The 26,659-nt window shown below is 44.0% G+C and overlaps 2 protein-coding genes across 13 annotated transcripts in view; one reads left to right on the top strand and one right to left on the bottom strand.

Annotated features, from left to right (window-relative positions):
• BID (BH3 interacting domain death agonist) overlaps positions 1-16,370 on the top strand; it is a 55,916-nt gene extending 39,546 nt beyond the window's left edge. For 7 of the 9 annotated variants that reach the window (XM_070409284.1, XM_070409289.1, XM_070409283.1 and 4 more), the window contains exons 3-5: positions 2,005-2,218; positions 10,592-10,731; positions 11,934-14,840. In XM_070409284.1, coding sequence (XP_070265385.1) covers positions 2,005-2,218; positions 10,592-10,731; positions 11,934-12,185 — 606 coding nt within the window. In that variant the 3' untranslated portion in view covers positions 12,186-14,840. Of the gene's footprint in view, positions 1-2,004; positions 2,219-10,591; positions 10,732-11,933; positions 14,841-15,904 lie in introns of those variants that run through there. The other 2 variants (XM_070409285.1, XM_070409286.1) reach the window with 2 other exon arrangements.
• BCL2L13 (BCL2 like 13) overlaps positions 15,038-26,659 on the bottom strand; it is a 182,988-nt gene continuing 171,366 nt past the window's right edge. For all 4 annotated transcript variants that reach the window (XM_070409274.1, XM_070409272.1, XM_070409273.1 and 1 more), the window contains one exon: positions 15,038-24,935. In XM_070409274.1, the coding sequence (XP_070265375.1) occupies positions 24,138-24,935 (798 nt within the window). In that variant the 3' untranslated portion in view covers positions 15,038-24,137. The remainder of the gene's footprint in view (positions 24,936-26,659) is intronic.

Raw genomic sequence — 26,659 nt, forward strand, 5'->3', positions numbered from 1 at the left:
AGAGGGAAAGAGAGATAGAAACATTAATGATGAGAGAGAATCACTGATCGGCTGCCTCCTGCATGCCCCCCACTGGGGACCAAGCTGCGACCACATGTGCCCTTGACTGGAATTGAACCCAGGACCCTTCAGCCCGCAGGCTGATGTTCTATCCATTGAGCCAAACCAGCCAGGGCAAGGTTTTTTTGTTTTTGTTTTTTTTAATCCTGACCTGAGGGTATTTTTTCCATTGATTTTCAGACAGAGTGGAAGGGAGGGAGGGAGGGCAGAGAGAGAGAGAAATAGAGAGAGAGAGAGAGAGAGAGAGAGAGAGAGAGAGAGAGAGAGAGAAACACTGACATGAGAGAGGCACATGGTCTGGCTGCCTTCCACACAGCTGGGAATCAAACCTGCAATCTAACCTGCAACCATGATAATCAAACCGTGGGCTGACACTTTAACCACTGAGCCAAACTGGCCAGGGCTTGACAGTAGAGCTTTTGTATAACATAATCACCCCCCTTTTTAAAGATATCTTTATTGATTTCAGAGAGGAAGGGAGAGGGAGAGAGAGATAGAAACATCAATGGTGAGAGAGAATCATTGATCAGCTGCCTCCTGCATGTCCCCTACTGGGGATCGAGCTCACAATCCGGACATGTGCCCTGACCTGAATCAAACCGTGACCTCCTGGTTCATAGGTCAACATTCAACCACTGAGCCATGCTAGCTGGGCTCCCCATTTTTTTAGAATAATTTTGGAGAACTAAAGGCTGAATAACAATATATAAGCATTTTATTTTATGCATTTTATTGAAAACTATTTGCCTCCTAAAAACTGTCCTTTAAATGTTTTCTGAATTTTCTAATGAAAAATATTAAGGACTGTCCTGGTTGGTGTGGCTCAGTTCGTTGAGCATTGTCCCATGCACCAAAAGGTCGCAGGTTCCATTCCTGGTCAGAGCACATGCTCAGGTTGAGGGCTTGATCCCCAGTAGGGGGCATGCAGGAGGCAGCTGATCAATGTTTCTCTCTTACATTTATTTTTTTTCTCCCTCTCCTCCTTTTCGCTCTAAAAATCAATGAGAACATATTTTTTTAAAAAAGAAAACTGCTAAGGACTTAGAAGATAGAAATAAATTTTACCTGCACCTTCATTTTCTACTGATCTCATACCATCCAGCATGTTAGTTTTGCATTTATTTATCTGGGCAGATCTTTGGATCCCTGGCCTTCCAGATTATTCCCTCTTTCATCCTAGATCTTTGATTTTTCTGAGCACACCTGACTGCTGATCCCACAAGTTGCTCACCTGTGTTTGTCAAGAACACTGCCCCAAATGCAGTCAGCACACCAGAAATATCCACGCTGTCCCCCATAGCACAGAGGCTGAACTGAGCTACTGCTGTAGTACTGTTCACGGATGGAGAGCTGCTGGGCCACCATCACCAGCCCCTCCGGGTTGGAGCAGGAGCTGTGTTCTCTGTGGGTTTTGGTTAAGAGGCACATCCCTCCAAGCCTGCTCAAGGGGAGAGGGTATCTGGTTACTACTACCAGTATTTATTGAAAATCTGCTGTTTGCACAATACCATACTGGGCCCATAAAGGACATTATGGAGAAGAATGAGCTTCTAACTGCTGGATGCATGGCCATTAAGGCTGGGCTCAGTTTGGTAAAAGACACATGGGGCTTGGCAAAAGCAAGGATGCTTTCTACATGATGATATTTACTTGACTTCCTAAAACAGCCTTTGGGCTTCCTACCCCAAAAGCAAGCTTGCCCCAGCTAGATATTGTCAGGATGTCAGCTAAATGGTAGATAACCAACTTGTGCAGAATTGGAGCTTTCTCTTTGGCATCTGCACACAGGTGTTGCAGACTTGGTCTCTGCCCACTGAGATCTCTTGTGGGACTATTGTGTCCACAGGGTTATTCAGGTCTCTTGGGCTAGTGAGGCTATTTGGGGCCCCACTGTACTCAGAGCCCTTCTGCCAGCTCAGCCTTCCTGACCCCCTTTCATCTTAGGGCAGCAATGGTTCATGCCTCCAGGATGAGCGTATTACAGACTTGCTGGTGTTTGGCTTCCTTCAAAACTGCTCCAACTACAATTTCCACAAAGAGCTGCAGGTGTTGGGCCATGACCTATCTGTGCCAGCTTGTCTATGGGAAAACCATGACGATGAACTGCAGACTGATGGCAGCCAGTACAGCCACTTTGTTCTGGAGAGCCGGGAGACAGGTAAGCATCTGGCCCAGTCTTCTCTGCCTTTCTGTCACCAGTGGCATTTAGGGAACCAGAATGCTAGAAGAGACCTTTGGATTCAGCTCCACCTGTGTGGTGTTAGTCCACCACTGATGTTTGTGTCACGTGATTGTTGGGTCTGTACTTGGTTTCTCTGGTGGAGCAAGCCTAGCTGAGTTTCCAATTAGTTGATAACCTGCTCAGTTTCTCTAAGCACCTTACATTTTTATATATATTACTAGAGGCCCAGTGCACAAAAATTTGTGCACTTGCGGGGAGAGAGGGAGTCCCTCAGCCCGGCTTGTGCCCTCTCGCAGTCTGGGACCCCTCAGGAGATAATGACCTGCTGGCTTAGGCCTGCTCCCTGGTGGCAGAGGGCAGGCCCAATCCCTAGGTGCAGCCCCTGGTCGGGCTCAGAGCAGGGCCGATTGGGGAGTTGGGGCACCACCCCCTGTCATGCACAGAGCAGGGCGGATCGGGAGGTTGCGATGCCACCCCTAGTCATGCTCAGGGTAGGGCCAATTGGGGGGTTGGGGCACCGCCCCCTGTCACACTCAAGGCAGGGTCGATAGGGAGGTTGCGGCGCCAGCCCCTGTCACGCACTGGGGTGCCTGGCCAGTCTGGGTGAGGGGCTGAGGGCCGTTTTCAGGCTGGCGGGTGACTGAAGCTCCCAACCTGTCCTTTTTCCGGCCGATCAGGGGGTTGGGGTGCTGCCCCCTGTCACACACAGAGCAGGGCCCATCAGGGGGGTTGGGGCTCCGTACCCTGTCACGCACAGAGCAGGGCTGATCAGGGGGTTGAGGAGCTCCCCCCTGTCACGCACAGAGCAGGGTCCATCAGGGGGTTGGGGAGCTCCCCCCTGTCACGCACAGAGCAGGGCCGATCAGGGGATTGAGGAGCTCCCCCCTGTCACTCACAGAGTAGGGCCGATAGGGGAGTTGGGGCACCACCCCCTGTCACCCACAGAGCAGGGCTGATCAGGGGGTTGGGGCGCGGCCACTGTCACACTCAGGGCAGGGCCAATAGGGGGTTGGGGCGCCGCACCCTGTCACACACAGAGCCGCAGGACGATCAGGGGGTTGGGGAGCTCCCCCCTATCAGGCACAGAGCAGGGCTCATCAGGGGGTTGGGGCGCCTTCCCCTGTCACAAACAGAGCAGGGCGGATAGGGAGGTTGTGGCCCCGCCCCCTGTCACACACAGAGCCGCAGGGCGATCAGGGGGTTTGGTCGCTGCCCCCTGTCATGCTGATCCCGGTGCTGGGAGGCCTCGCGGCTCTGCTGATCCTGGTGCTGGGAGGCCTCACTGCTCCGCTGATTCTGGTTCTGGGAGGCATATTACCCTTTTACTATATAGGATAGAGGCCTGGTGCATGGGGAGGGGCTGGCTGGTTTTTCCTGAAGGGTGTCCTGGATCAGGGTGGGGGTCCCCACTGGGGTGCCTGGCCAGCCTGGATGAGAGGATGATGGCTGTTTGCAGCTGGTCACACCCCCTTTAGGGTGGGGGTCCCCACTGGGGTGCCTGGCCAGTCTGGATGAGGGGATGATGGCTGTTTGCAGCTGGTCACACCCCCTTTAGGGTGGGGGTCCCCACTGGGGTACCTGGCCAGTCTGGGTGAGGGGCTGAGGGCCGTTTTCAGGCTGGCGGGTGACTGAAGCTCCCAACCTGTCCTTTTTTTTTTTTTTTTATTCTGGGCCAGCTTTAGCTCTGAGGCTTGGCTCCAGCTCTGAGGCCTCAGCTGCTGAAAGCAGGTATCTGGTTTGTTTGGGTTCTATAATTGTAACACTGTTGCGGTCCTGCTCACTCCAGCTCTGAGATCCCGCTGGCTGAAAGCAGGGATCTGCGTTTGTTCTATAATTGAAACAATGTTGCGGTCCTGCTGGCTGAAGCCCGGCTGGCTGAAAGCAGGTTTCTGGGGTTTTGTTTAGCTTCTATATTTGTAACAATGTTTCTTAAACTGCAAGCTCAGAGGCCGGCAAGGCAGGCGGGGAACGTTGGCTTCCTCTGTCACTGAAGCAAGCAAGCCTTCTGTTCGCTTCAAGCTGCCTGGCTGCTGGCCGCCATCTTGGTTGGCAGTTAATTTGCATATTGCCCTGATTAGCCAATGGGAAGGTTAGTGGAGGTATGGATAATTACCATGTTCCTCTTTTATTAGATAGGATGGGGCATTGAAGTATTCTGAATCTCATTTCCAAATGAGGAAACTGAGGCCCAGAAAAGCATAAATACAAGCCCCAAATGACGGTCCAGGCCTCTTTCCTTGAGCTGGGCCCCATCCTCCCATGGTTGCTCCTGCCTCTGAGTACATTACAGTTTCCAGACTTCCTTCACCTTTTCTCACCCATATCTTTGTGCTGTCCTCCAACTTCAGTTTTTACTCTTGCTAACTGCTGATGCTGCCTCCACTGATGGAGACGATCCCAAGCTGATGGCTGAGGGAGCAAGGCTGGGGAACATGTTGAGCGCTTAGCCATTCCCAGATTAGGGAACAGTAGCCCTCAGTAGTGTGCACATTGGAATTCCAAGAGAAAGTTTTTCAAAATGCCTCGTCCCTGGCCCCTACTCCAGCTGCCTGAACCAGTGTGTTCTAGGGTGGGAGACTCTGGTGTAGTCCCTGGTTAGATTTACTGCCTTAAAAGCCTAAGGTGACTCTAAGGACCTAGACCCCAAGCCTCCCTACTTAGAGCAGGACTGAAATCCTGCTATCCTTACATCTCTGGGTTTTTGCACTGCCCTCTGGTGGCCTTGAGGGAGACCAGCAGCCCATCCAGCCTTGGGATCCCTCGCTCTGTCTCAAAGCTGGTGGGTAGGGGTGTGTAGTAAGAGTTCCCCACTAGCCAAGGTGTGCCAGACGTTAGCTGCCTTAGAATCCAGCTAGCATGTCTTCTGGCCCTAAACTGGAATAAGAGCACCTGGACCCTTTGGGGAAGGTTTAGGAAGGGAGGGGCAGGAATGGCTTTGCTGGCAGAAACTGCTAGTAGGAGTAACTACTGCTAGAGGCTGTCCCCTGGGCTCTCCTTTGCTCTTCTGCACCATCCCTTACTTGTAGACTGGAAAGCCTGGCTTGACTCAAATGGCATTTTCAAAACTGATTATGGGGCTGTACACTTAACCTCTCCCTCTGGTAGAAAACTCTCTGCATGTAGATTAAGTACCTGACAAGATTTGGAAGAAAAGGGCAGAATAGAGTCTCTGGCCACTAGAAATGTCATGGTGAATTTATTCACTCAGCTGCACACAGATGAATCAGCCATGACTCCTGAAGTTGCTGAAACGGGGAACACCTAGGGAAATTAGTGAGGCAGAGTCAGTGCTGTGGGAGCTATGGAGAAGGTGGTGAGTACTCCGTTCTCTGTGGGAAATCAGGAGAAATTTCATGGCTGCAATGGAATTGAGCTGAGCTGTGAAGCTGTGTAGTTTTGCTCTGGAGATTGGGAAGAGGGAATGGCAATAGCTTAAGCAAAACCTTGAAGATCAAAAGGCCAGGGCCTGGGAAAGGTCCTGTGAATAGTTGAGTTTAGCTAGAGCAGTGGTCGGCAAACTGCAGCTCGAGAGCCACATGCAGCTCTTTGGCCCCTTGAGTGTGGCTCTTCCACAAAATACCACGTGCGGGCGCGCATGTACAGTGCGATTGAAACTTCGTGGCCCATGTGCAGAAGTCGGTATTTTGTGGAAGAGCCACACTCAAGGGGCCAAAGAGCCGCATGTGGCTCGCGAGCCGCAATTTGCCGACCACCGAGCTAGAGCATTTGAAGGGAATAATTGAAGTTCAGGATGATTTAAGGCTGGGTGGTAACTTGTCACTTAAGAAGCAGAGTTGAGCATGTGGCAAGTTCTGAGTAAGAAAGTGATGTCGTATTGATACTACATGTGTCACAGTCAATGCCACAGTGAGGCAAATGAAACACCCAGGGCACAAAATGTAAGGAGGCACTCACTCCTCTTAATGCCCTCTCATCTTCACCTCTAGGTGCCTTGCTGGCCCAAGTACACTGTGGAGAGTGGACTGGAGGACAGTGAAAATGGAGTGAGGAGAGACTGTAATCGATGATTAGCACAATTTTAAAACATAAAGAGGCCATCAAGAGTGCTGATGTTGCTAAGGGTGTGAAAATGCTAAGGAAACATTGATCACAGGCAATTGAGTAGGTTAAAAGAGGGAATGATTTGGGGATTTGGAATGGATTAATTCAAATTACATTATTTCTAATGGGGAAAAATGATGTTTTTGAACAAATTGCTTTTTGAACAGCCTTCTGGAACGAATTAAGTTCAAGAAGTGAAGTTCCACTGTATAAGATTTAATTGGAGAAATAATAATAGTTGGCATTTATTGAAAATTTACTAGGAGCTAGGTTCAGGGTTCATTCATTTACTCATTCACTCATTCATAAAATTGTTTACATAGCATCTTCTGTGTGCCTTGCATTGTTCTCAGTACTGCATATTTGGCAATAAACAAAACATTAAAAAATCAGAGCCCTGAGAGAACCAAAATGGCAGCATAGCTAAATGTCGGTACTCGCTGCCTCCTACAACCACATCAAAATTACAACTAAAATACAGAGCAACCATCATTCAAAACCACCTGAAAGCTGGCTGAATGGAAGTCCTCCAGCTAGAAAAGTAAAGAAGAAAGCACACTGAGACTGGTAGGAGGGGCGGAGGTGCAGAACGGGCTGGAACAGTACCCACGTGGGCCATGTTTTTTTTTTTTGTCAGATTAGAGGTCGTCCCTGTGGAGACGCAAGGGGTCCCAGCCCCACACTAGACCCCCAGGGTTCCAGAGCTGGGAATAGAAGTCCCCATAACTACAGCTGTAGAAACAAGTGGGGACTGGGGCTCAGTGACACAGAGGCTGCTGGAAACCCAGATGTTCCTTTTAAAGGGCTGGCGCATGAACTGAACTTACAAGGTCCTGCTTCCTCTGAGCTCCAGTGCCAGGATGAGGCTCTGGGGGACCCAAACACATAGGAGGAGGAACTGGATTGCCTGGCATCAGGGCAGGAACTAAGGAGCAGCTTTTTCCCAGACAGAGGTGCTTACAGCGGTCATTGTCTCTGTGCTGGGACCTCCCCCTTCACAGAGCTGACTGGAAGCTATATCTGAGCTTCCATCAGCATGTCCCACACTGTCCCCTCTGCACTGGTGATTCCTTGAGACCCCACCCTATCCAATTTGCAGCCCTACCCAAGCTGTTTGCAGTGGCTTTTGCATATGAATGGCCTGTCCTGGCTTAGGCTTCAGACTTTGCTAAAATCTCTCAAACATGCTACAGCTGGAGCAGCATGCCCCAAACCTATCAATAAAGGGTCCAAGACCCTACACTAACATAAGCCTGCCTTGCTTCACACCTGGGTCTCCCCTGGGCACCTCTAAGCCCAAAACAAATAGCTCCTGCAGGGTGGCCCCAGGCAGTGGCTGACTTTGCACCTCGATGGAGGCACTAGAACCAGTGCACCCAGTGGATAGCATCAGACCATAGCAGACCTCAACTCTACATGTCCACAAGCAACACACTCAAGGGGCAGATTCAGTGAGCACCAAAGCCCCACTGAAGCAAGTCCTGCTCCATAGGAGTATTTCCTGCACAGCAGCTTTCCCACCGTAGTCACAGCTGGTCCTCACAGCCAGCTGGCCTGGAGGTCAATTCCTCCCAGTGACACCAACAGAAATCAAGACTCAACTACAACAAGACTGTGCACAGAGCCCACACAGGGGGACACCCAGAGTGCCCAGCTCAGGTGACTGGGGAGGCAGAGCCACTGGGCCCTACCAGACACCTGCTACACAAGCCACTCTGCCAACTCCAGGAGACATAGCAGCTGTATGTAATACATAAAAACAAACACAGAGGAACAGCCAAAATGAGGAGACAAAGAAACATGTCACAATGAAACAAATGGAAGAAAGCAAAATTTTGGATATGGGTTCAAATCCATGGTTATAAGGTTACTCAGGGATCTTCATGAGACTTTCAAGGATCTTAGTGAGAAAGTCAAAGACATGAAAAAGGACCAGTCAGAAATTAAGTATACATTAACTGAAATAAAGAATAATATACAGCCGAAACCGGTTTGGCTCAGTGGATAAAGCGTCGGCCTGCGGACTGAAGGGTCCCGGGTTTGATTCCGGTCAAGGGCATGTATCTGGGTTGCGGGCACATCCCCAGTGAGGGATGTGCAGGAGGCGGCTGATCGATGTTTATCTCTCATCGGTGTTTCTGACTCTCTGTCTCTCTCCCTTCCTCTCTCTAAAAAATAAATAAAATATATTTAGAAAAAAAAAGAATAATATACAGGAATTCAACAGTAGAGGAGTCTGAGGATCAAATCAACGATATGGAATATGAGGAAGCATAAAACATCCAATCAGAAGAGCAAAAAGAAAAAAGAATCCAAAAATATGAAGATAGTGTAAGGAGCCTCTGGGACAACTTCAAGTGTACCAACATTCTTTTTTTTTTTTTTTTAAATATATTTTATTGAGTTCAAAGAGGAAGGGAGAGGGAGAGAGATAGAGAGATAGAAACATCAATGATGAGAGGGAATCATTGATTGGCTGCCTTCTGCACGCCCCGCTACTGGGGATCGAGCCCGCAACCCAAGTATGTACCCTTGACCGGAATCGAACCTGGGACCCTTCAGTCCGCAGGCCGACGCTCTATCCACTGAGCTAAACCGGGTAGGGCTGTACCAACATTCTCATCATAGGGGTGCCAGAAGGAACAGAGAGAGCAAGATATTGAAAACCTATTTGAAGAAGTAATGATAGAGAACTTCCCCTACCTGGTGAAAGAAATGGACTTACAAGTCCAGGAAGCACAGAGAGTCTCAAACAAGAGGAAGTCAAGACACACCAAGACACATCAAATTAAAATGCCAAGGGCAAAAGATAAAGAGAGAATCTTAAAAGCAGCAAGAGAAAAGCAGTTAGTTACTTACAAGGGAGCGCTCATATGACTGTTAGCTGATTTCTCATCAGAAACTTTGCAGGCCAGAAGGGAGTGGCAAGAAATATTCAAAGTGATGAATAATAAGGGCCAAGAACCAAGAATAGTCTACCCAGCAAAGGTCAGATAAAGAGCATCACAAACAAGAAAAATCTAAAGGAGTTCATCACCACCAAACTAGCATTACATGAAATGTTGAAGGGTATTGTTTATGAAGAAGAGATAAAAAATATGAACAATAAAATGGCAACAAATACATATATATCAACAACTGAATCTAAAAATCAAAATAAACAAGCAAGAAATCTTGTGAATGAAATAAATTGGTGACTAAAATAGAACCAGAGGCATGGAAGCATGGAACAGACTGATGAATCTCAGAGGGAAGGGGAGAGGAGAGGCAGGAAGAGATTAACCAAAGATCTTACCCATGGACACAGAGTAGCAGGGTGAAGGCCTGGGGCAGGTTGGGAACCATGTGGAGGGAGGCCGTCGGGCAGGAGTCGGGGTGGGGGTGTGGGGGGAGAGGAGGAAATCTGTAATACTCTCAACAATAAAGATTTAAAGAAGAAAAAAAATGTAGAAAAAAATCAGAGCCATTGTGAAGTTTACATTCTGAAAGTGAGTCAAAGACTACAGACAGATAAACTGTATGAAACAATCGAGAGTGTCAAGGAAGGTAAAGGTGGGAGTGGAAGAGGACATGTGGCAGTGAAAGTGGTGTTTGATCTTGGACAGAGTGGCATTTGTGTAGACCCAAGGAAGTTAAAGAAGAAGCCTGCACTCTACTGAGGCCAGTGTAGCTGGAGAAGTGGGAAGAGTTCCTGTTAGAGAGGCTGGGCAGATTGTACAAAGCCTTCTAGGTCTGTGTGAAGACGGAGGTTTTACTGAGTGAGACAAGACTGGGGAAAGCAGTGATCCCCATAGCTGCCCTGTGAGGAAGGTAGGAGAGGATGTGTCAAGGTCTCGTGACCAGGAATTGGCAGAGGTGGGGCTCTAACTCGGTCTGACTGCAGAGCCTCTGTCCTAACAACTTCTGAATCTAAAACCTGATAGATGATGGGATACAGAACTAGCAGCCTTAAGGCTGTTGCCAGGTTCATGCCTCAGGTGCCCATAGTCATGGGTGCCACAGCATCACTGATCCTTTTTGTGGGCAGATGTTGAATCTGTATTCAGGGAGAAGTCTGCTTCTTCAGCCAGACTTCTGCTCAGTCAGGCCCATTCCCTGGGGACTCCCCCCTTCTCCCCCCCCCTCTCCCCCCGCAACCCTCTGTGGTGTGCTGTGGAAGTGGGAGCTGGCTTTGTTTTAAAGCAGAATTCCTTCCTTTCTCCAAGGTGGGTGCAGTGGGATGAGGGTTTAGAATGGGACCAATGTCTGAGTCTGCTTTGTCTTTGCTGCCCCTTCCTGAACATTCAGATTCTGAGAGTCAAGATGAAATCATCCAGAATATCGCCAGGCAACTTGCCCATATAGGGGACAGGATGGACCGCAGCATCCCCCCAAGACTGGTGAATCACCTGGCAATACAGTTTATGAATGGGAACCTGTCAGAGGAAGTAAGTGAGAAACCCTTTGGTGCCTTTTCTGGGTAAATTGAGAAGTGTGAGGGCTTTTTGCATTGTCAGTTTAACCAACAAGGTCTGCCCTCTGTCTGCTATCAGACAGACCAGGGTTCAGTGAGGTAATTCAATTCATGACTGTCCACAAAAGTATTGGAAATAGAAATTATAGCATGGTTAATTGTCTTTTAGAAGAATTAAGTTATTTGACATTTAGGAATGAGTCAAAGAGTTTCAGGATAAAAGCCTCTAAAAAGATGAACAAAATGTATATGACTTCCAGAAATAATTTTCTTCAGTTTTAGGGAGCTGAATAAAAATGCCAATAGAGAACTTTAAGTCACTTGCCCAGGTGTGACAAGAAAAGAAACATGTTAGCCTACTACTCTTGGCTTCATGGTTGTAATCCACATACTAATACTTACAGAGCTTCTATCATTTGCCAAGCATTGTGGGGGATACAAAGATAGGTCTAAGACACAAAGAAACTTAGTGGGAGAAATACCCCAAGGTATTTTTTTGACTACCAGCTAAAAATGCAAGTACCTCTCATTACATAAAAATGTATTAATCCTCCAAGATTCAACCAGGCCAGGTCTCCTGCCTCCAAGAAGGCTTATCCCCTCTTTAGTGGTCTCTTCCCATATGATGGTCTCGCCAGCTGTCACAGAATCTGTAAGCATCCAGTGATGTTCTGCCTGGGACCTCTCCCACAATGTTAATTCTCCATGAAAGTAATGAGCCTGCAGGCTCTCTCAAGTCTAATGCTCTATGTGTGTCTGTTCCAGGTGGGAATATCACATGCAGCCCCTCCTCCCTCCCTCTAGCGAGGTCTGCACCAGTAACTGGACATGCGATATCTTGGGTAGTTAACTAATTCTTGATTTGAAGTGCTTCAGAGGTAGGGAATAACTTGGCTTCTTTGGTTCCATCAGTGTTGAATGTGCACACAAGATGCTCAGTGACCACGTGTTTGGTTAATGAGTGTCCCACTCCAGGGAGTAATCTCAGTCTTCCCTTTCCATCTCCTCTCAAAACTAAATTGTTTCTCATTCTCTCTTCCAACCACCTTAGCTATTTAGTAAATACTTCCTTGTAAAATGAGAGCATGTTTCTTCATGCTTTCCACTGGAGGACTACTTTTCATTTAAGAGGGAAGAATATTAGTGACGTAGCCTTCTGTTTTCACCTCTATACAGGACAGAAGGGAGTGCCTTGCTGCTGCCCTGGAGCAGGTCATGCACACTTATCCTAAAGACATGGAAAAGGAGAAGACCATGCTGATGTTGACCATGCTGTTGGCCAAAAAGGTGGCCGATCACACACCATCCTTGCTCCATGATGTCTTTCGCACAACAGTGAATGTTATTAATCAGAACCTACTCACCTATGTGAGAAACTTAGTCAGAAATGTAAGAACCAGTGATGTCAGCTCCTTGGCATTTCATTAAATCCTCTTGGTGTCTGCCTACTCCCTACATCCATTTCCCTTTAAGGTCAGGAAACCCAGCAGAGACCTCTGCTACTTTCCTCCCTTTCTTCTGCTTCTGATGACCAAACCACAAAGAAGGCTGTTATAAACCTTCCTATTCAGGCAAAAAGGCTTGGTTTTGCTTTCACGAACAAGAACGTTATGCAGGTGGCAATGAAAAAAAAATCTTTGAGCTTTATCAGCTTCATTTTCTAAAAAATATATATTTTTAAATTTATTTCAGAGAGAAAGGGAGAGGGAGGGAAACATCAATGAGGAGAGAGAATCATTGATCCGCTGCCTCCTGAATGCCCCCCACTTGGGATCAAGCATGCAACCTGGGCATGTGCCCTGACCAGGAATCGAACTGTGATCTCCTGGTTCATAGGTCGACGCTCAATCATTGAACCATGCCGGCTGGGCAGCTTCATTTTTTTTTAAGATTGCTACTGTAAGTGGGGAAAGGCTTATTTCAAACTGTCCAAAGAATTGTAATAGTGTGATATAGGTGGTATAGACACTTAGAGCATGAAAGAAAGTGGCTGAGGGATCCAAGCTGAGCATCCCCAGATCTGCTGTCAACTTCACTTTGTCACAAAAATAAGTATAATTAAATTCTTTAAAAACATGCTTACAAAACAAATGAAAACATACTTACTAAGAAAGGTGAAGGGGAGAGAGACCAAACAGAGAGATCAAAAAGCAGGGAGGAGAGGTTATCTAAAACCTGTCCCAGAAAACATCTGTCCATAACCAGGATATTAAGTAACAGTTCTTCAGGAGGTTGCCCAAGAAGGCTAGATAGTCCTTAATGTCTGCTGCTTCCATTTCATAGAGCCAACTGGATGTTCAATGGATATATCTTTTCTCTAAATTTGAAAATATTAGTGAATATTTGGGATTTTATGTGTCAGAAGCATTACTCAGGCATCCAAACCCTCTTCAAATTAGTGATAAACCTTGAAAGTTTTCTCTATCTGCTTTGGACTTTAGTTATACCGGCATTTTGAAACAGGAGAATGAATATAAATCTCAAATCAGGTATTAAACCATGCTGAATTGTTGGAAGCAGGTAAACCTGAGAAAGTTCCTGGACAGTGTTCACCAACAACCAACCAAGGGGAGTAAATTGGCAAGACATCAACAGCAGTCTGTATTAACAGCTTACCAAATACTGAACGGCTCAAACAGAATCTTGATTCCTTGGACCCAAGGTGTCTCTTGGAAGCATAAGTGACCCAATAGATGGGAATATCCACATCTCAGCACCTTGAAAGTCTGTTTTTGCAGTTGCTCTCATGGAGCAGAACATAGGATGCAAGAATATAAGGATGACAGGGCTCCAGAGAACATGTTTCTGCACAACCCCCAGTTTCACTTGTATTTCTTATGGCATTAGAGTTCTTAAGGGCTGAATTCTGGTTTGTAAATTAGAACAGCTAATTTAGACTTTAGAACAGGGGTCCTCAAACTTTTTAAACAGGGGGCCAGTTCACTGTCCCTCAGACCGTTGGAGGGCCGGACTATAGTTAAAAAAAACAACTATGAACAAATTCCTATGCACACTGCACATATCTTATTTTGAAGTAAAAAAACAAAACGGGAACAAATACAATATTTGTATTTGCATGTGGCCCACGGGCCGTAGTTTGAGGACCCCTGCTATAGAAAATGATCATCAATAAAGAGTAACATCTATTAAATTATAGGTGTGGAGCACTAAAAAACTCACATGGGAGTTAAAGAACCCAAATCTATGGAGATGATAGTAGTAGAAACTGTATTTTAGACATGCTAAATAAATACATACTAAGGTTTGATGTTGGTTGGGTGAGGGGTTATAGATTCTAATTAATCCTTGAAGCAAATAAGAAACTCAAAAGTTTGGCAGAGACTGCTAGATGCCCCCAATATCTGTACTCCCTATCTTCTGTAGTTATAGGATTTATAACTGGGTCCTGTTGGTCTACATATCCCAGGTTCCCTTGTAAGCCAGGTGTGACCTGTGACTTTTGATTAAAGGGATGCAGGCAGAAGTGATGTATACATTTCTGTACTGTGTCCCTGAAGAGAAGGGGCCTGCCCTCTACTTCCCGCTTCCCCTGTCCACGGGTTGAAGTGTGCATGAGGATTGGGTACAGGTGAGGGCTTTATCTTAGTGACAAGGACCAGTAAGATAGGCTCCTGGCTCCCAAGACTGCAGTGCTGACTGCTGACATATAATTAGAGAAATAAACAAATCTTATTTAAGTCATAGTTAGATTACCTGTCATAGAAGTTGAATGTATATTCAATAAATGCAATGTACATTTGGTAAAAATGAAGGATGTAGAACTTCTAATCATTTACAGAGATTGGTAAATTATGGCCATATGCCAAATCTGGCCTGCTGCTTGTTTTTGTAAACAAAGTTTTATTGTAACACTAGAGGCCCGTTGCAGGAAGATTCCTGCAAGAATAGGGCTTCCTGAGGCTGGAGCAAAGCAGAGAAGAGAGCGAAGCCCGCCGCCTCACCCCTCCAGTCTCCGCTGCCTCAGCTCCCTCCCTTCTCTGTTGCCTCAGCTTCCTCCCATGTTCGCCGCTTCGCTCCCTCCCATCTCCGCCGCCTCGCTCCCTCCCATCTCCACTGCCTCGCTCCCTCCCATGTCCGCCGCCTCGCTCCCTCCCATCTCCACTGCCTCGCTCCCTCCCATGTCCGCCGCCTCGCTCCCTCCCATCTCCGCCGCCTCGCTCCCTCCCATCTCCGCCGCCTTGCTTCCTCCCATGTCCGCCGCCTCACTCCCTCCCATGTCCGCCGCCTCGCTCCCTCCCATCTCCGCCGCCTCGCTCCCTCCCATCTCCGCCGCCTCGCTTCCTCCCATGTCCACTGCCTCACTTCCTCCCATGTCTGCCGCTTCATTCCATCCCATCTCTGCTGCCTTGCTTCCTCCCTTGTCCGCTGCTTCGCTCCCTCCCAAGTCTGCTGCCTCAGCTCCGTTCCCTTCTCCGCTCCCTTCTGCAGCGCTTGGCTTCCTTCTACGCTGTCTTCAGTCTTTGCTCCATGCCTGTGTATGCAAACTAATCGCCATCTTTGTTGGGGTAATTTGCCTATCACTCTGATGAGCTGGTGGGCATAGCGGAGGGACTGTCAATTTGCATGTTTCTCTTTTATTAGTGTAGATAGCCATGCTCATTCTTTTGTGTATTTTCTCTGGCTGCTTCCACACTGTAACATCATAATGGAGCCATTGTGACCATATGGCCAAGACTGAGTGGCCTACAGAGCCTAAAATATTATCTGGGCCATAACAGAAAAAGTGTCCCTGCTGTTAGAAGGAAAGAAAAAGAAAGCCTGGTCATTCATTACAAGTTAGAAAAGAGGGAGAAACAGTAAATAGGAAGTCATAAAGAAGAATTATATATATATATACATGAAAGCCTAACCAGTCGCTAACCAGATGTGCACTGACCACCAGGGGGCAGACGCTCAATGCAGGAGCGGAAACCACAGGCATGGAAACATGGAACAGACTGATGAATCTCAGAGGGGAGGGGGAAGGAGGGAAGGTGGGAAGAGATTAACCAAATATCTTATATGTATACTAGAGGCCCAGTGCACAAAAGCCTCCAGTTTAAAATAAAAAGTTAGAAATATGACTAAATATATTGGTGGGGGAAAAATTATACTGGCTAATTCTGGTTTTTCCTTTCTTGCTCTAGGAGATGGACTGAATGGATGACTGCAAAGCGTGTCTGGTTACAGTGGTTCTCAACCTTCCTAATGCCGCGACCCTTTAATACAGTTCCTCATGTTGTGGTGACCCCCAACCATAAAATTATTTTCGTTGCTACTTCATAACTGTAATTTTGCTACTGTTATGAATCGTAATGTAATTATATATGTGTTTTCTGATGGTCTTAGGCGACCCCTGTGAAAGGGTCGTTCGACTGCCAAAGGGGTCGCGACCCACAGGTTGAGAACCGCTGGGTTAAAACTTGATACAGGACAGCAGTTAGCTGCCTCTGGTGGAGATGGAGTCGTGACCACTTAGAGTTCTTAGAGAAGACAGGCACAAGATAACAGTTATTTATTTCTCACTATTTTTAACGGTGATGTTTTAGGCCCATGACCCATTTAGAAATCTCTACAGTAACATACTTGAATAAAAATGTCAAGTTGGACATATTTGAACAAGCTTGATCTCATCTTTTAAGTCTACACATTTTAGACTTATTTCACTTGAACATTAAAGTTAAAAACAGATTATAAGGCAGAAGAAAAAAAAACAATGTTTTTTGTTAAAAAACCATATACTGTTTATTAAAGTGCAACCTCAGAGCATAGTCTTATAGCAGTGTTGTGTGAGGGGAACAAGGACCAGAGGAGGAATGCACATATCCCTTACAAAGAAAAATTCCTCGCAGAACAGGGACATCTTAATACTACTAAAGAATAGTCTTCTGGTTTAAAAACCAGAGAGCACAGGAGATTCTGGATTCAGGGCATGTTGGACTTTTTTCAACTTGATATCTTTTTATTAAGAGTCAAGAAAAACCATAAGCAAGTAAAAGGTGTGGAGGTGATTTAAGGGCCAGTGTCACCAAGTTTCCAAAACTGGGTAACTAAAGGCACATTTTCTTTTTCCAAGAAGTCAAGGTGGAGTACCAGAAACTACAGCATACATTCTGTGAGGACTGTCTGCTAATAATCTTGTATTTTCATTTTCCAGCCATAGCCCTCAGTTCAAGCCTAAGAGGTTGTGTCAGGAGAGAACAGGTTTTTCTAGGCATAAAAAACAGCCTGGTCAGCATGGCTCAGTGGTTGAGCATCAACCCATGAACCAAGAGGTCATAATTCAATTCCTGGTCAGGGCACATGCCCATGTTGAAAGCTCGATCCCAAGTGTCGGGTGTGCAAGAAGGCAGCCAATCGACGATTCTCTCTCATCATTGATGTTTCTATCTCTCTCTCCCTCTCACTTTCTCTCTGAAATCAATAAAAATATATATTTTTAAAAATGAAAAACCAGACTTAAAAATTCAACATTTGAGTAGTTGCCTTTTCTAGGGATACAGTTAGAATACAAGTAATAACAAAACCAAATTTCTTAGGTCATGCCCAAATAAACCAGGGAGCGCAAACATTTAGAAATGATGCTGAGGTGTCTGGTTCCAAGCAATGATTGTTTCCTAAGGTTCCATTTGTACGTATGATGGTGGATGTTGGGTCCATGTCACACACATTACTTTTACTCTATACTAATACTCTTGTTACTGTGAACATGACACTCTGGAGAAGCATTTGAATAAGAATAATTAAGTACTAATATATATTTCCTTGTTACCATTTTTCTGTTCCTTGAGTATTTAAATCAGAAAAGAAAAAAATGACTGTATCACTTAGCATTAAATACTTAACACACTAGAGTTGGGGCTCAATCTGATATCTGCAATATGTTGCAAATATTGAAAGCAAATATATGTTGTCATGCAGGATGAATGCCATCATTTGGAAAACATTTTCCAGTAATGCTATCATTATGTATGTTTTGGAATGGACTTTTCCCCCCAAAGGATACATATCCCAGTAGAACCATATTGAATCACACGTATACATACATACACTCTCATCCATACAGATTCTCACTGGGGGGAGATATTTTCTTCCAGAAAGAGCAATTTAAATACAAGTAGTTGACTAAACAAATGTAAAAGAGCTCCAAAATAGCAAATAATCCCATACTAATACTTTTAATCTTTCACAGCTTCTTTCTGTTTTGCTTAAATTAATACATTCACTATTTGGTGTAAATTTTTCCAGACCAAGTCAGATATACCTTCTTACTTATAAAGCAAGATTATCACCTTGTCTCCCCCTGAAAAGATTCTACTGTATCATGTGTTCCATCTTGAACACATCCCAGTCATGACTCAGGAGCACACTGGAAGTTGGTGGATTGTACACTGGTAACATAATTCTTGTGGATAGAACTGAGAAGTGACTTTGTTTCAAGGAATGTATTTCATCCTGTTTTATATATATAATTGAATCTAAGTGAAGGATATTCCTTGGTCAAAGATAAAAGTGCCTTCTTCTCCAAAAGATACTTGGCATATCTGAAAGTCAGGTGGAATGTTTGGTGTATTCAGGTTAAATCATCCCTGATGACCTCACCTCTCAGGATCCAACATTAACTGCTGAGATGTGCAGGGCTGCCTTAAGGGCAGTGCATACCCTTATTTTTAAAAAATGTATTTATTGATTTAAGAGAGATAGAGCGAGCTAGAAATATCAATGATGAGAGAGAATCATTGATTGCCTCCTGCATGCCCCACACTGGGGATCGAGCCCACAACCCAACATGCACTGACTGGGAATCAAACCACAATCTCCTGGTTCGTAGGTCAACGCTCAACCACTGAGCCACACTCGATTATTTTCCAACAATTTCATTAACTGTGTTTACCGGTAACTTAAATATGGAGTGTCCTTTGTTATGATCATGTTTTCAGAACCTGAGTCAAACCAGTTATGTACTTAGGAAGGCTACAAGACATTATCTGAAATGATTCCTCCTAAGTAAAGGACATTAATTTAGGTTATATGAATAGAAAGTTGAGTCCATCAATTATCTTCAGATCTCATTTTATTACAACCTCCAATGTGTTCTACCCAATGCAGCACTTACAACAGCAAATATCAGATTTGGATTTTGTCCTGTCCCCTGATTGGCCAAATGCAGATAACAGGTGGGAAAAGGAGCCAGAATGAACCCATAAAAATAAATTGAGCAAATCAGCTGTAGCAAGGGCTAATGAACTTTATATAGAAAAAGGACTCTGCTGATTATGTGAAATGCTTACATTAATTACCAAACATTACTATTTAAATCCAATAGCTGTGAGATGAGAGCATTAGAACCAGTAACTCCAGTCAAAGAATGAAGTATGTAGAAAGAGGCACTTTTAATCTAAAGGAAGAAAGAAATGGAAGACTGATAGGAAAAAAATAAATTCCTTTTTGTAAGGGTCCATCTATATTATAATACTAGAATCATCAGGAATAACCAAGTTATTCCAGACTCTTTAACAGAAAAGATTGTACTTGAGCTTCCTTTTTTCCTGGGAAAGGAGGCAACAAGCTAATCTTAAAATATCAAAACGTTGTTCTACTAGTAAATAGTACATTAGTAAACCAGTTTCTTCTAATGGGTGCAAAGAACACACCCATGTGGGCAATACCACTATAAAATGTCCCCTCAGGATAGGTGAGAAAAGGGCAGGAATCACCTTGAGCCAGCAGCTAACTGATTAAAGGCCTTGCAAATATACCTGAGAACAATTCCAACCTGAGCATAAAGCTGCTTGGCTAGGGCTCTTGTAGTGTAAACATAGTTCACAGGTGGAGGACCCTGGTGACAAGCTAGGTAGAGGTTAGTTTTGTGTAAAGAAAAAAGACAGGATATATTAATATTATAGTAACGACAGTTTCTAACTCTCCATGGCGGGCTATAGTTGGAAGTAACTAAATAGTGACTGAATTTAAATCGGTATTCTATAGGCAAGGCTACGATTAACTTTACATTCCCCAGTATACTGTGGAATGAATGGAAGGTTTGCACTGGGAGTCACCTACTGCCAGCTTCTGAGCAAGATAGGCCTCTCGCTGTGTCTGCTTAACCCTCTTGAATGAGTGTTGAAAAGTCTAGCAATACCTAGAGTTTGCCTCCACTTCCCTCCATCACCCATAGCACAGGCAGGGGAAACAGAACAAAAAGGAACAAACTAGGAAAAAGGGAAGAGAAAGAGTCATGGTGCTACCTTCAAATCATTCAGTGATGATTCCTGTGTCAGATTGCCTTACCCTTGTTTACAAGAAATGTTTATCTAACACATTAAATAAGAAAGCTAATGATAACTGCTAATTCTTTATAAGGCATCTCATTCAACATTTAGAGGCAAAACATTCGGTATAATTCGAAATTGGGAATAATCCTGGACATCTCGTTTGTCTGGGACAACATGCTCGATATTTACTAATTAGGGCACACAATATGGTGAACATAGGCTGCTCTTGTGCAGCAGACAATTGGCACAGCCGTGTGCAGAGAAGAGAGCCTGCCAATACTGTTTTGCAGGGTCACAAAAAATGGTAAAAACTGGAAAAAGCACTAGACTTGGAGTCAGAAAAATTCCAATCATTGCCTCTCATATGCTAGAACACTAGTAAAGTTAGTAAATGCTCAACTAATATTTGCTGAAATTATAATTACCAACACTTCTTTTTAGAAAAAGGATATTCTAATATGGAAAAAGATGCACCCTGAGTTCAAACCCATGTCACGGTTGAACCATCTCAGTTATAATAGGAGATTATCACTAATGGCACATCTTGGTCCTCCACGGAAGAGGCAACTTTCGGGCATCAAGTGTGTTGCTGAGATTTTAAATGAAATAATGCTTGTGAGGGTATTGGTTCAGAGGCTAGAAGCTGTTTCTATAAAGTGAGCAGACAGTGATATTTCATCAGGAGGACCAGCCCTCCTGATATAAATATCATCACCTCAAATTTTTTGAAAGATAAATTTGTGTAAAAAGACAAAAAATTAAGAGAAAAGGGAAAATTTTTCTTAACTGTAATATATTTTTATTTCTATAAAACATCTCTTAAAATAATTTAAAAATTCTATGGGTATGACACTTGTCCACAGGCCATACTTTTAGAAAAAAAGCAAGAGAGCAGGCATCACTTTTATATTACTAGAGAGAATCAGCACAGAGGCTGAGGAAATTAATGGTAGCTGTGGTTCAAAAAACCATGTCTCTGTGTTCGCTGTTTATTCCTCCAGTACAAACCTGGGCAGTAGTAGCTGCATTTAATACAAGAGATGGACACAGGTGAGAGGAGGTATCAAGGATGACTTTGGGTGGTGAATGTGTGAACCAGATGGTCAACGGTTGTTTTTCTTCACCTAGAAAGCTTTCTTTCTAGAGGGCAAGGATGATCATGAGAGTCCCCCTAAGGCACACTGTAGAAATGGATTTCTTTGGGCTCAGAATGATAATTTTATTACGGAGAAGATAAATAAGCATTCTTTAATTCTAGTATTTTTCTCAAGAAACATTCACTAGCTTTTTGCCAAGTGATCAGAAATCATTATATTTAATAGAACAGTTAAGAAGAGTTCTAGACGACTTACTAACAGAAACTTTTCCTCAATAGTTCAAAGAATGAGAAATGATTAACAGGGTGATATTCTTAATTCTGCATTTGAGTTGAATCTATTGTGAATTGTCCCTTTTTCTTAGATTTAGATGCTCTGTAAGTCAGGACAGAAAGGAATAGCCTCCTACTACCAGCCCCCATAAAAAAAAGGGTGGGTAACAAATGATTTCCTTTTAAATGTAATAGCAAAAACAGGAGCTGCTGTAAGAAGCAGTCCTTATTAGTGTGTTCCCTTCCACTGCCAGAGGCAGAGGATAAGGAGATGAAGAAAAAACATGGACACTGACCATCCTATTAACAACTCAGGAATTTTCAACAATTCAATCTAGAGAAAGCCAATGGAAAAGAATAGCTATTTACCATTACACAGCAAAATGCAATTGGCCAAATAACTTTGGGTTAATGTTCAAGAAACGGGAAAATAAAGCTGCAATGGTAGCATCGTATCACATGTCTTATTCTTTTCTTTAATGGAGAACACAGACCCAAATATCCTAAGCCACATATCTCTCTAGCAGCTCAGAAATGAACCTGGTTTATATTAGTGCTTAAATGTGTTTAGCCAATGGGTTTGAGGATACAGAGCTTAAAAGTGTGAACACTGGAAGGAAAATATTTTATTATGAAATAGAGGCCCGGTGCACAAATTCGTGCACTGGTGGGGTCCAGCCGGCTCACCCCCATGGGGGCCATGGGAGGCGGTCCAGCTGGGGTGGGGGCCAATTGGGGGTGGGGCTGGCTGGGGCGAGGGGCCGCGGGCATTCTGGTCGTTCAGTCGTTCGATCAATTTCCATAATGTTCTTTTATTACATAGGAAGGAGGGTGGGGAATCAAGATAACACACCAGTTTGCTCTTACCCTATGCAAACACAAATGTAGCAATTAGAACATAGAGTAATCCACTGCAACAGTCAGAGCCCAAGAAGGAAATAATTCTTTACTACACTAATCCCATTTTTCCCCCTCACCCCTAGCTATTTTAATCAAGGTGCATCAAACCCTCAAAAACATCACTCCCTAAATGGGACACTAAAACTCAGAACATAAAGATACACCCCATGATAAAGCTGAAGTGGCACACAAACACACTTCAGAACTTTTCTTGACCAACTTTTAAATAGTGTTGCTTTAGGGAGAAGGTTTAATTTTTTAAAATATATTTCAAAAAGAAAGCACATTTAAACTTCACATTTTGGTGATCGTGATAAGGTAAAGTAATTTTACTACAAATTTTAGGATCTAAAAAATAATTTGTTACATTTACTAAGATAAATCTGAAATGACCTGTATCAAGCAAGTATGTCCTGCATAGTGACACCGTGATCCTCAGGCATAAAATGACACTTCCCATCCTTCTAGAGGTGGGATCAGCCAGATGAAAGAAAATGCTGATTCTCAACTAGTACATACTAATAGGATCATTTTGGTTTATCACACTGGCATTTGGACTGTGAAGATTTCAGTGAAGAAGCCTGAAAGCCAAACTAGAACTGGAGGGTAACCAAGAAAGTCAAGCTTCTCTTTTCATACTTTTTATTTCAATGATATTTAGGAGACTTTCTGTATTTCATAAGAGTTATAATTCAATTGGTCTGTAAGCTGAGTATAAAAACGCAGTAAAGGACTGCAAAGGGGCTAGATGGTCGACCACTAACACTGAGGCCAGATAGTATAGGGAAAAACGCACAAGCCCAGGTTATAGACAGTGACCATCCCGCAAGGGAGATGCTGCTGGCAAGTAGCCATAAATTCAGTAGGGTGGCCATACACAAAAGAGCCGAAAGAGCTCCAGAGGTCATTTTAGCCATTTTCCTGCTTCTAAATGAGACAGATCTCTCTCTTGTCAGTTGTCATAGCACTTATAGGTAGGGAGCCCACCCCCTCCTTTTTAAAGACTACAAAAGGCAGTATCTTTACAAGGTGAAGCTATAAGAAGCATCAGAGACTTGATAGGTACAGAGCAAGCATGCTCCATGGATCTTAGGAGAAACCTGGGGGTGAAGAAGAGGAGTGTGGTACCTGAGAAGCAGCTGTGACAAAAGAGGAGAATACCCTCACACTATAGGACTAAAAAGGTGGGGAAGAAAAGAAAAGCCAAAAAGGAATGACTGCAAACACAGTATGTTCACCAGAAAAGATGAAATTTCAAGGGCAGGACCGAGTCAGTAGCTGAGGAGCACACAGCTAAGCCCTCTTGCCTGGGAACTTGTATCACAGATGCTCCTAAATTAACCCTCTCCCTCTAAAGCTGTGGCCCGTAAAGGGGAATAATTTTACTTCCAGGGACATTTTACTCCCAGGCAATGTCAGGAGATATTTTTGGTTGTAACAACTGGGGGGGGGGAGGGGGGGGGGAGGGCGGGGGGGGGCGGGGGGTGCTACTGGTATTTAGTGGGTACAGGCCAGGGATGTTGCTAAACACAATGCGCAGGACAACTTCCTACAACAAAGAATTTTCAAGATATAATTAATGCAGAGATTGAGAAACCTATACCAGAGGGAGTACTTCACTCTTAAGCTTCTCTTAAGATTCTTCAGAATCTACCATGAGCCAAGGGTTTTGGAACTTACAGTCAGACAAACATGAACACCCTCTACCTCAAGCCAGAAATCTTCAATTATCCAAGAGTGTTCCACAAATGTCCAATCAGCTGCTGGCAGTTCAAATTCAGTCAATACAACTAAAACCTAATATCCTTTTTGTCTTATTTCTCTTCTAAAAAAATGCTATTTCTTTCTCAGAGCCAATGCTACTCCAATTGCCACTGCCAGGATAGCAAAAGCGGCAGCCCCTCCAAACAATAGTATAGACTTGCCCTCAGACAATGCCATAGACTTCTCTTCTCCAGCAGGGTAGGACCCTTCCATAAGACTCTTTTTCCTTATAGTCATCTCTTCACTCAACAGTGTTTTTGTGGGTTCCAGTATAGGGATCATCTCCTCTCGTTCAATAGGTTCAATTATAGCTGCTTTCATCTCTTCTTCATCAAGCTCTACAAACAATGATGTAGCTGGGCTGACTTTCTCAACTGCAGTCATTTCTGTGTCAGATTCTCTCATGCCCAGCAAGGAAGTGGCAGTGAAATGTGGAAGCAAGGGAGCTGGGGCTTTAGGGAATGCCTCTTGCACCTCCCTGGTTGACAAGACTACAGATGCCACAGCAGCCTCTTCCGCACCCTCAGGTATTTCTTCTTTCTCAACATGCACAATGTCAGAATTAGAGGAATTGTTCTCACTCTTCTCTCCAGCCCCATTGCTATCTAAGCTTTTTACTTCGGGATCCATTGTGATCTGCTGCCAGGACTCAGGACCCAGGGACACTGGTAGGCTTTCTGTATGCCAACTCTGGCTGGCTGACAGGGAAATAGGTAAGCTCTCTGACTGCCAAGAAGTAGTCACAATTGGAGACTCTGGAGGACTGACTTGTCCAGAATTGTCACTGGGCAGGATATAAATGTCATTGCTATCTTCTGCAACAACTTCAGGGTATTCCTCCTCCTCGGACTCAAGATTAAAGACAGTGCCCTAGAAAAGGAGAAGGAGAGTCAATACAAAGAATAGTAAATATATTTTAAATAAATGTAAATCTGGAACAAAAGTTATTTCCTAAACTGAGGTTGCAGGAATAAATACATTATTTAAACCTATACACTCTCTGGATTAAGTGCATTTACTTGTAGATCAATGCAGAGGAAGAATTTTTGACAAGATAGTCCTCTGAATAGTTTCCTTAAGGCTAAAAAATTTTAAAAAGTTAATTTATACTCAATTCAATTATTAATGCAAAATAGCAGAGAAAACAAAGGCAAGAACCTTGCTCTTAAGGAACTTATGACTTAATAAGGTACAAAAATAATGCTATACTACAGTCAAAGTCTAATTAAGAGTTCAGATAGGGAAATGATTTTTTTGGTAGAGGCTGGAGAGGGCAGGGAGATGACTGAAAGCTTCTTGAAGGAAGCAGCATCTATATGGACATCTCAAGATTGGGTGGAAGCCACAAAGAAGATACAATACCAGCAAAAGCATATAAATATGAAAAGTATACATGAAGAAGAATAGAAAGTTCAGTTAAGATGCACCGGGAGGAATTTGACAGAGAGCTAAGAAATATGAAGTTTATTCAATCGGAAATGGTTAGTGAACTAAGTCTTTGAGCTACAAAACAATAAAGCTCCACTTTACAATTATTTTGACAGCAGTAGCAGAATGGAGGGACACCAGAAATGTGGGACTCTTGCTTTCCTCTTTTAACAAGAGTCTACACAAAAGCAAATAGTATCACTTTTCTTTTCCACATTTAACAGTTTAGTTTAACAGGACTCTATTGCAGTGTTCGGCACTAGAGTTATAAGAAGAATGAGACCCAATTTTTGTTCTTAAAAAATTCACTGTCTAGATGCAAAACTGGCATATGAATAACGAATTTCAATATGATATACATTTTAAGATAGGTGTATGCACAGAATGCCAGGGGAACCCAGAGGTTAAGAAATAATGAAAAACACAGGAAGAGAACCAATTGAGTGTAATGTCAAGAGATCAACAGGAAATTTTATAAAAAGTTTGGGTGGCACTCATAAATGCTACAGAGAATTTAAATAGGATATGTAATTCCTATTTCATTCTGTGATTATGGCTGATGTAGACTAATTTTATTCTTCAATCAAGACCGAAAACTTTCAGTGTTTACTAAGGGTCTAATATAAATCAGTAGTCCCTCTAACCACCACACAAAAAAAGAGAAAAACAGATATACAACTAAGCAAATCTCATGATCATAATGTCAACATTATAACTGCCCCACATTCTACCTCAATCCCTGCTTCAATGTCCTTAAGAAGTCCTGAAAACCTGGGCGCCACAACCGCAGGAGCCACTGCTGGGCCCGCCACTTCAAACTAGGACCCTGCGACCACACAACCTGCCACCAAGCCCGCCACAGAAGCCACAGGCCCCACGTGACTCAAGGTCTAGATCAGCGGTTCTCAACCTGTGGGTCACAATCCCTTTGGGGGTTGAATGACCCTTTCACAGAGGTCACCTAAGACCATTGGAAAACACATATATAATTACATATTGTTTTTGTGATTAATCACTATGCTTTAATTATGTTCAATTTGTAACAATGAACTTGGGGGTCACCACAACATGAGGAACTGTATTAAAGGGTCGCGACATTAGGAAGGTTGAGAACCACTGGTCTAGATCCTTTGGTAAGAGCAAAAATGGGGAGACAAAGTAAAAAA

The sequence above is a fragment of the Myotis yumanensis genome, unplaced genomic scaffold (assembly GCF_028538775.1).
Source record: "Myotis yumanensis isolate MYYU_CA2020_CCGP unplaced genomic scaffold, mMyoYum1.0.hap1 SCAF_3, whole genome shotgun sequence".
Taxonomy (NCBI): Eukaryota; Metazoa; Chordata; class Mammalia; order Chiroptera; family Vespertilionidae; genus Myotis; species Myotis yumanensis.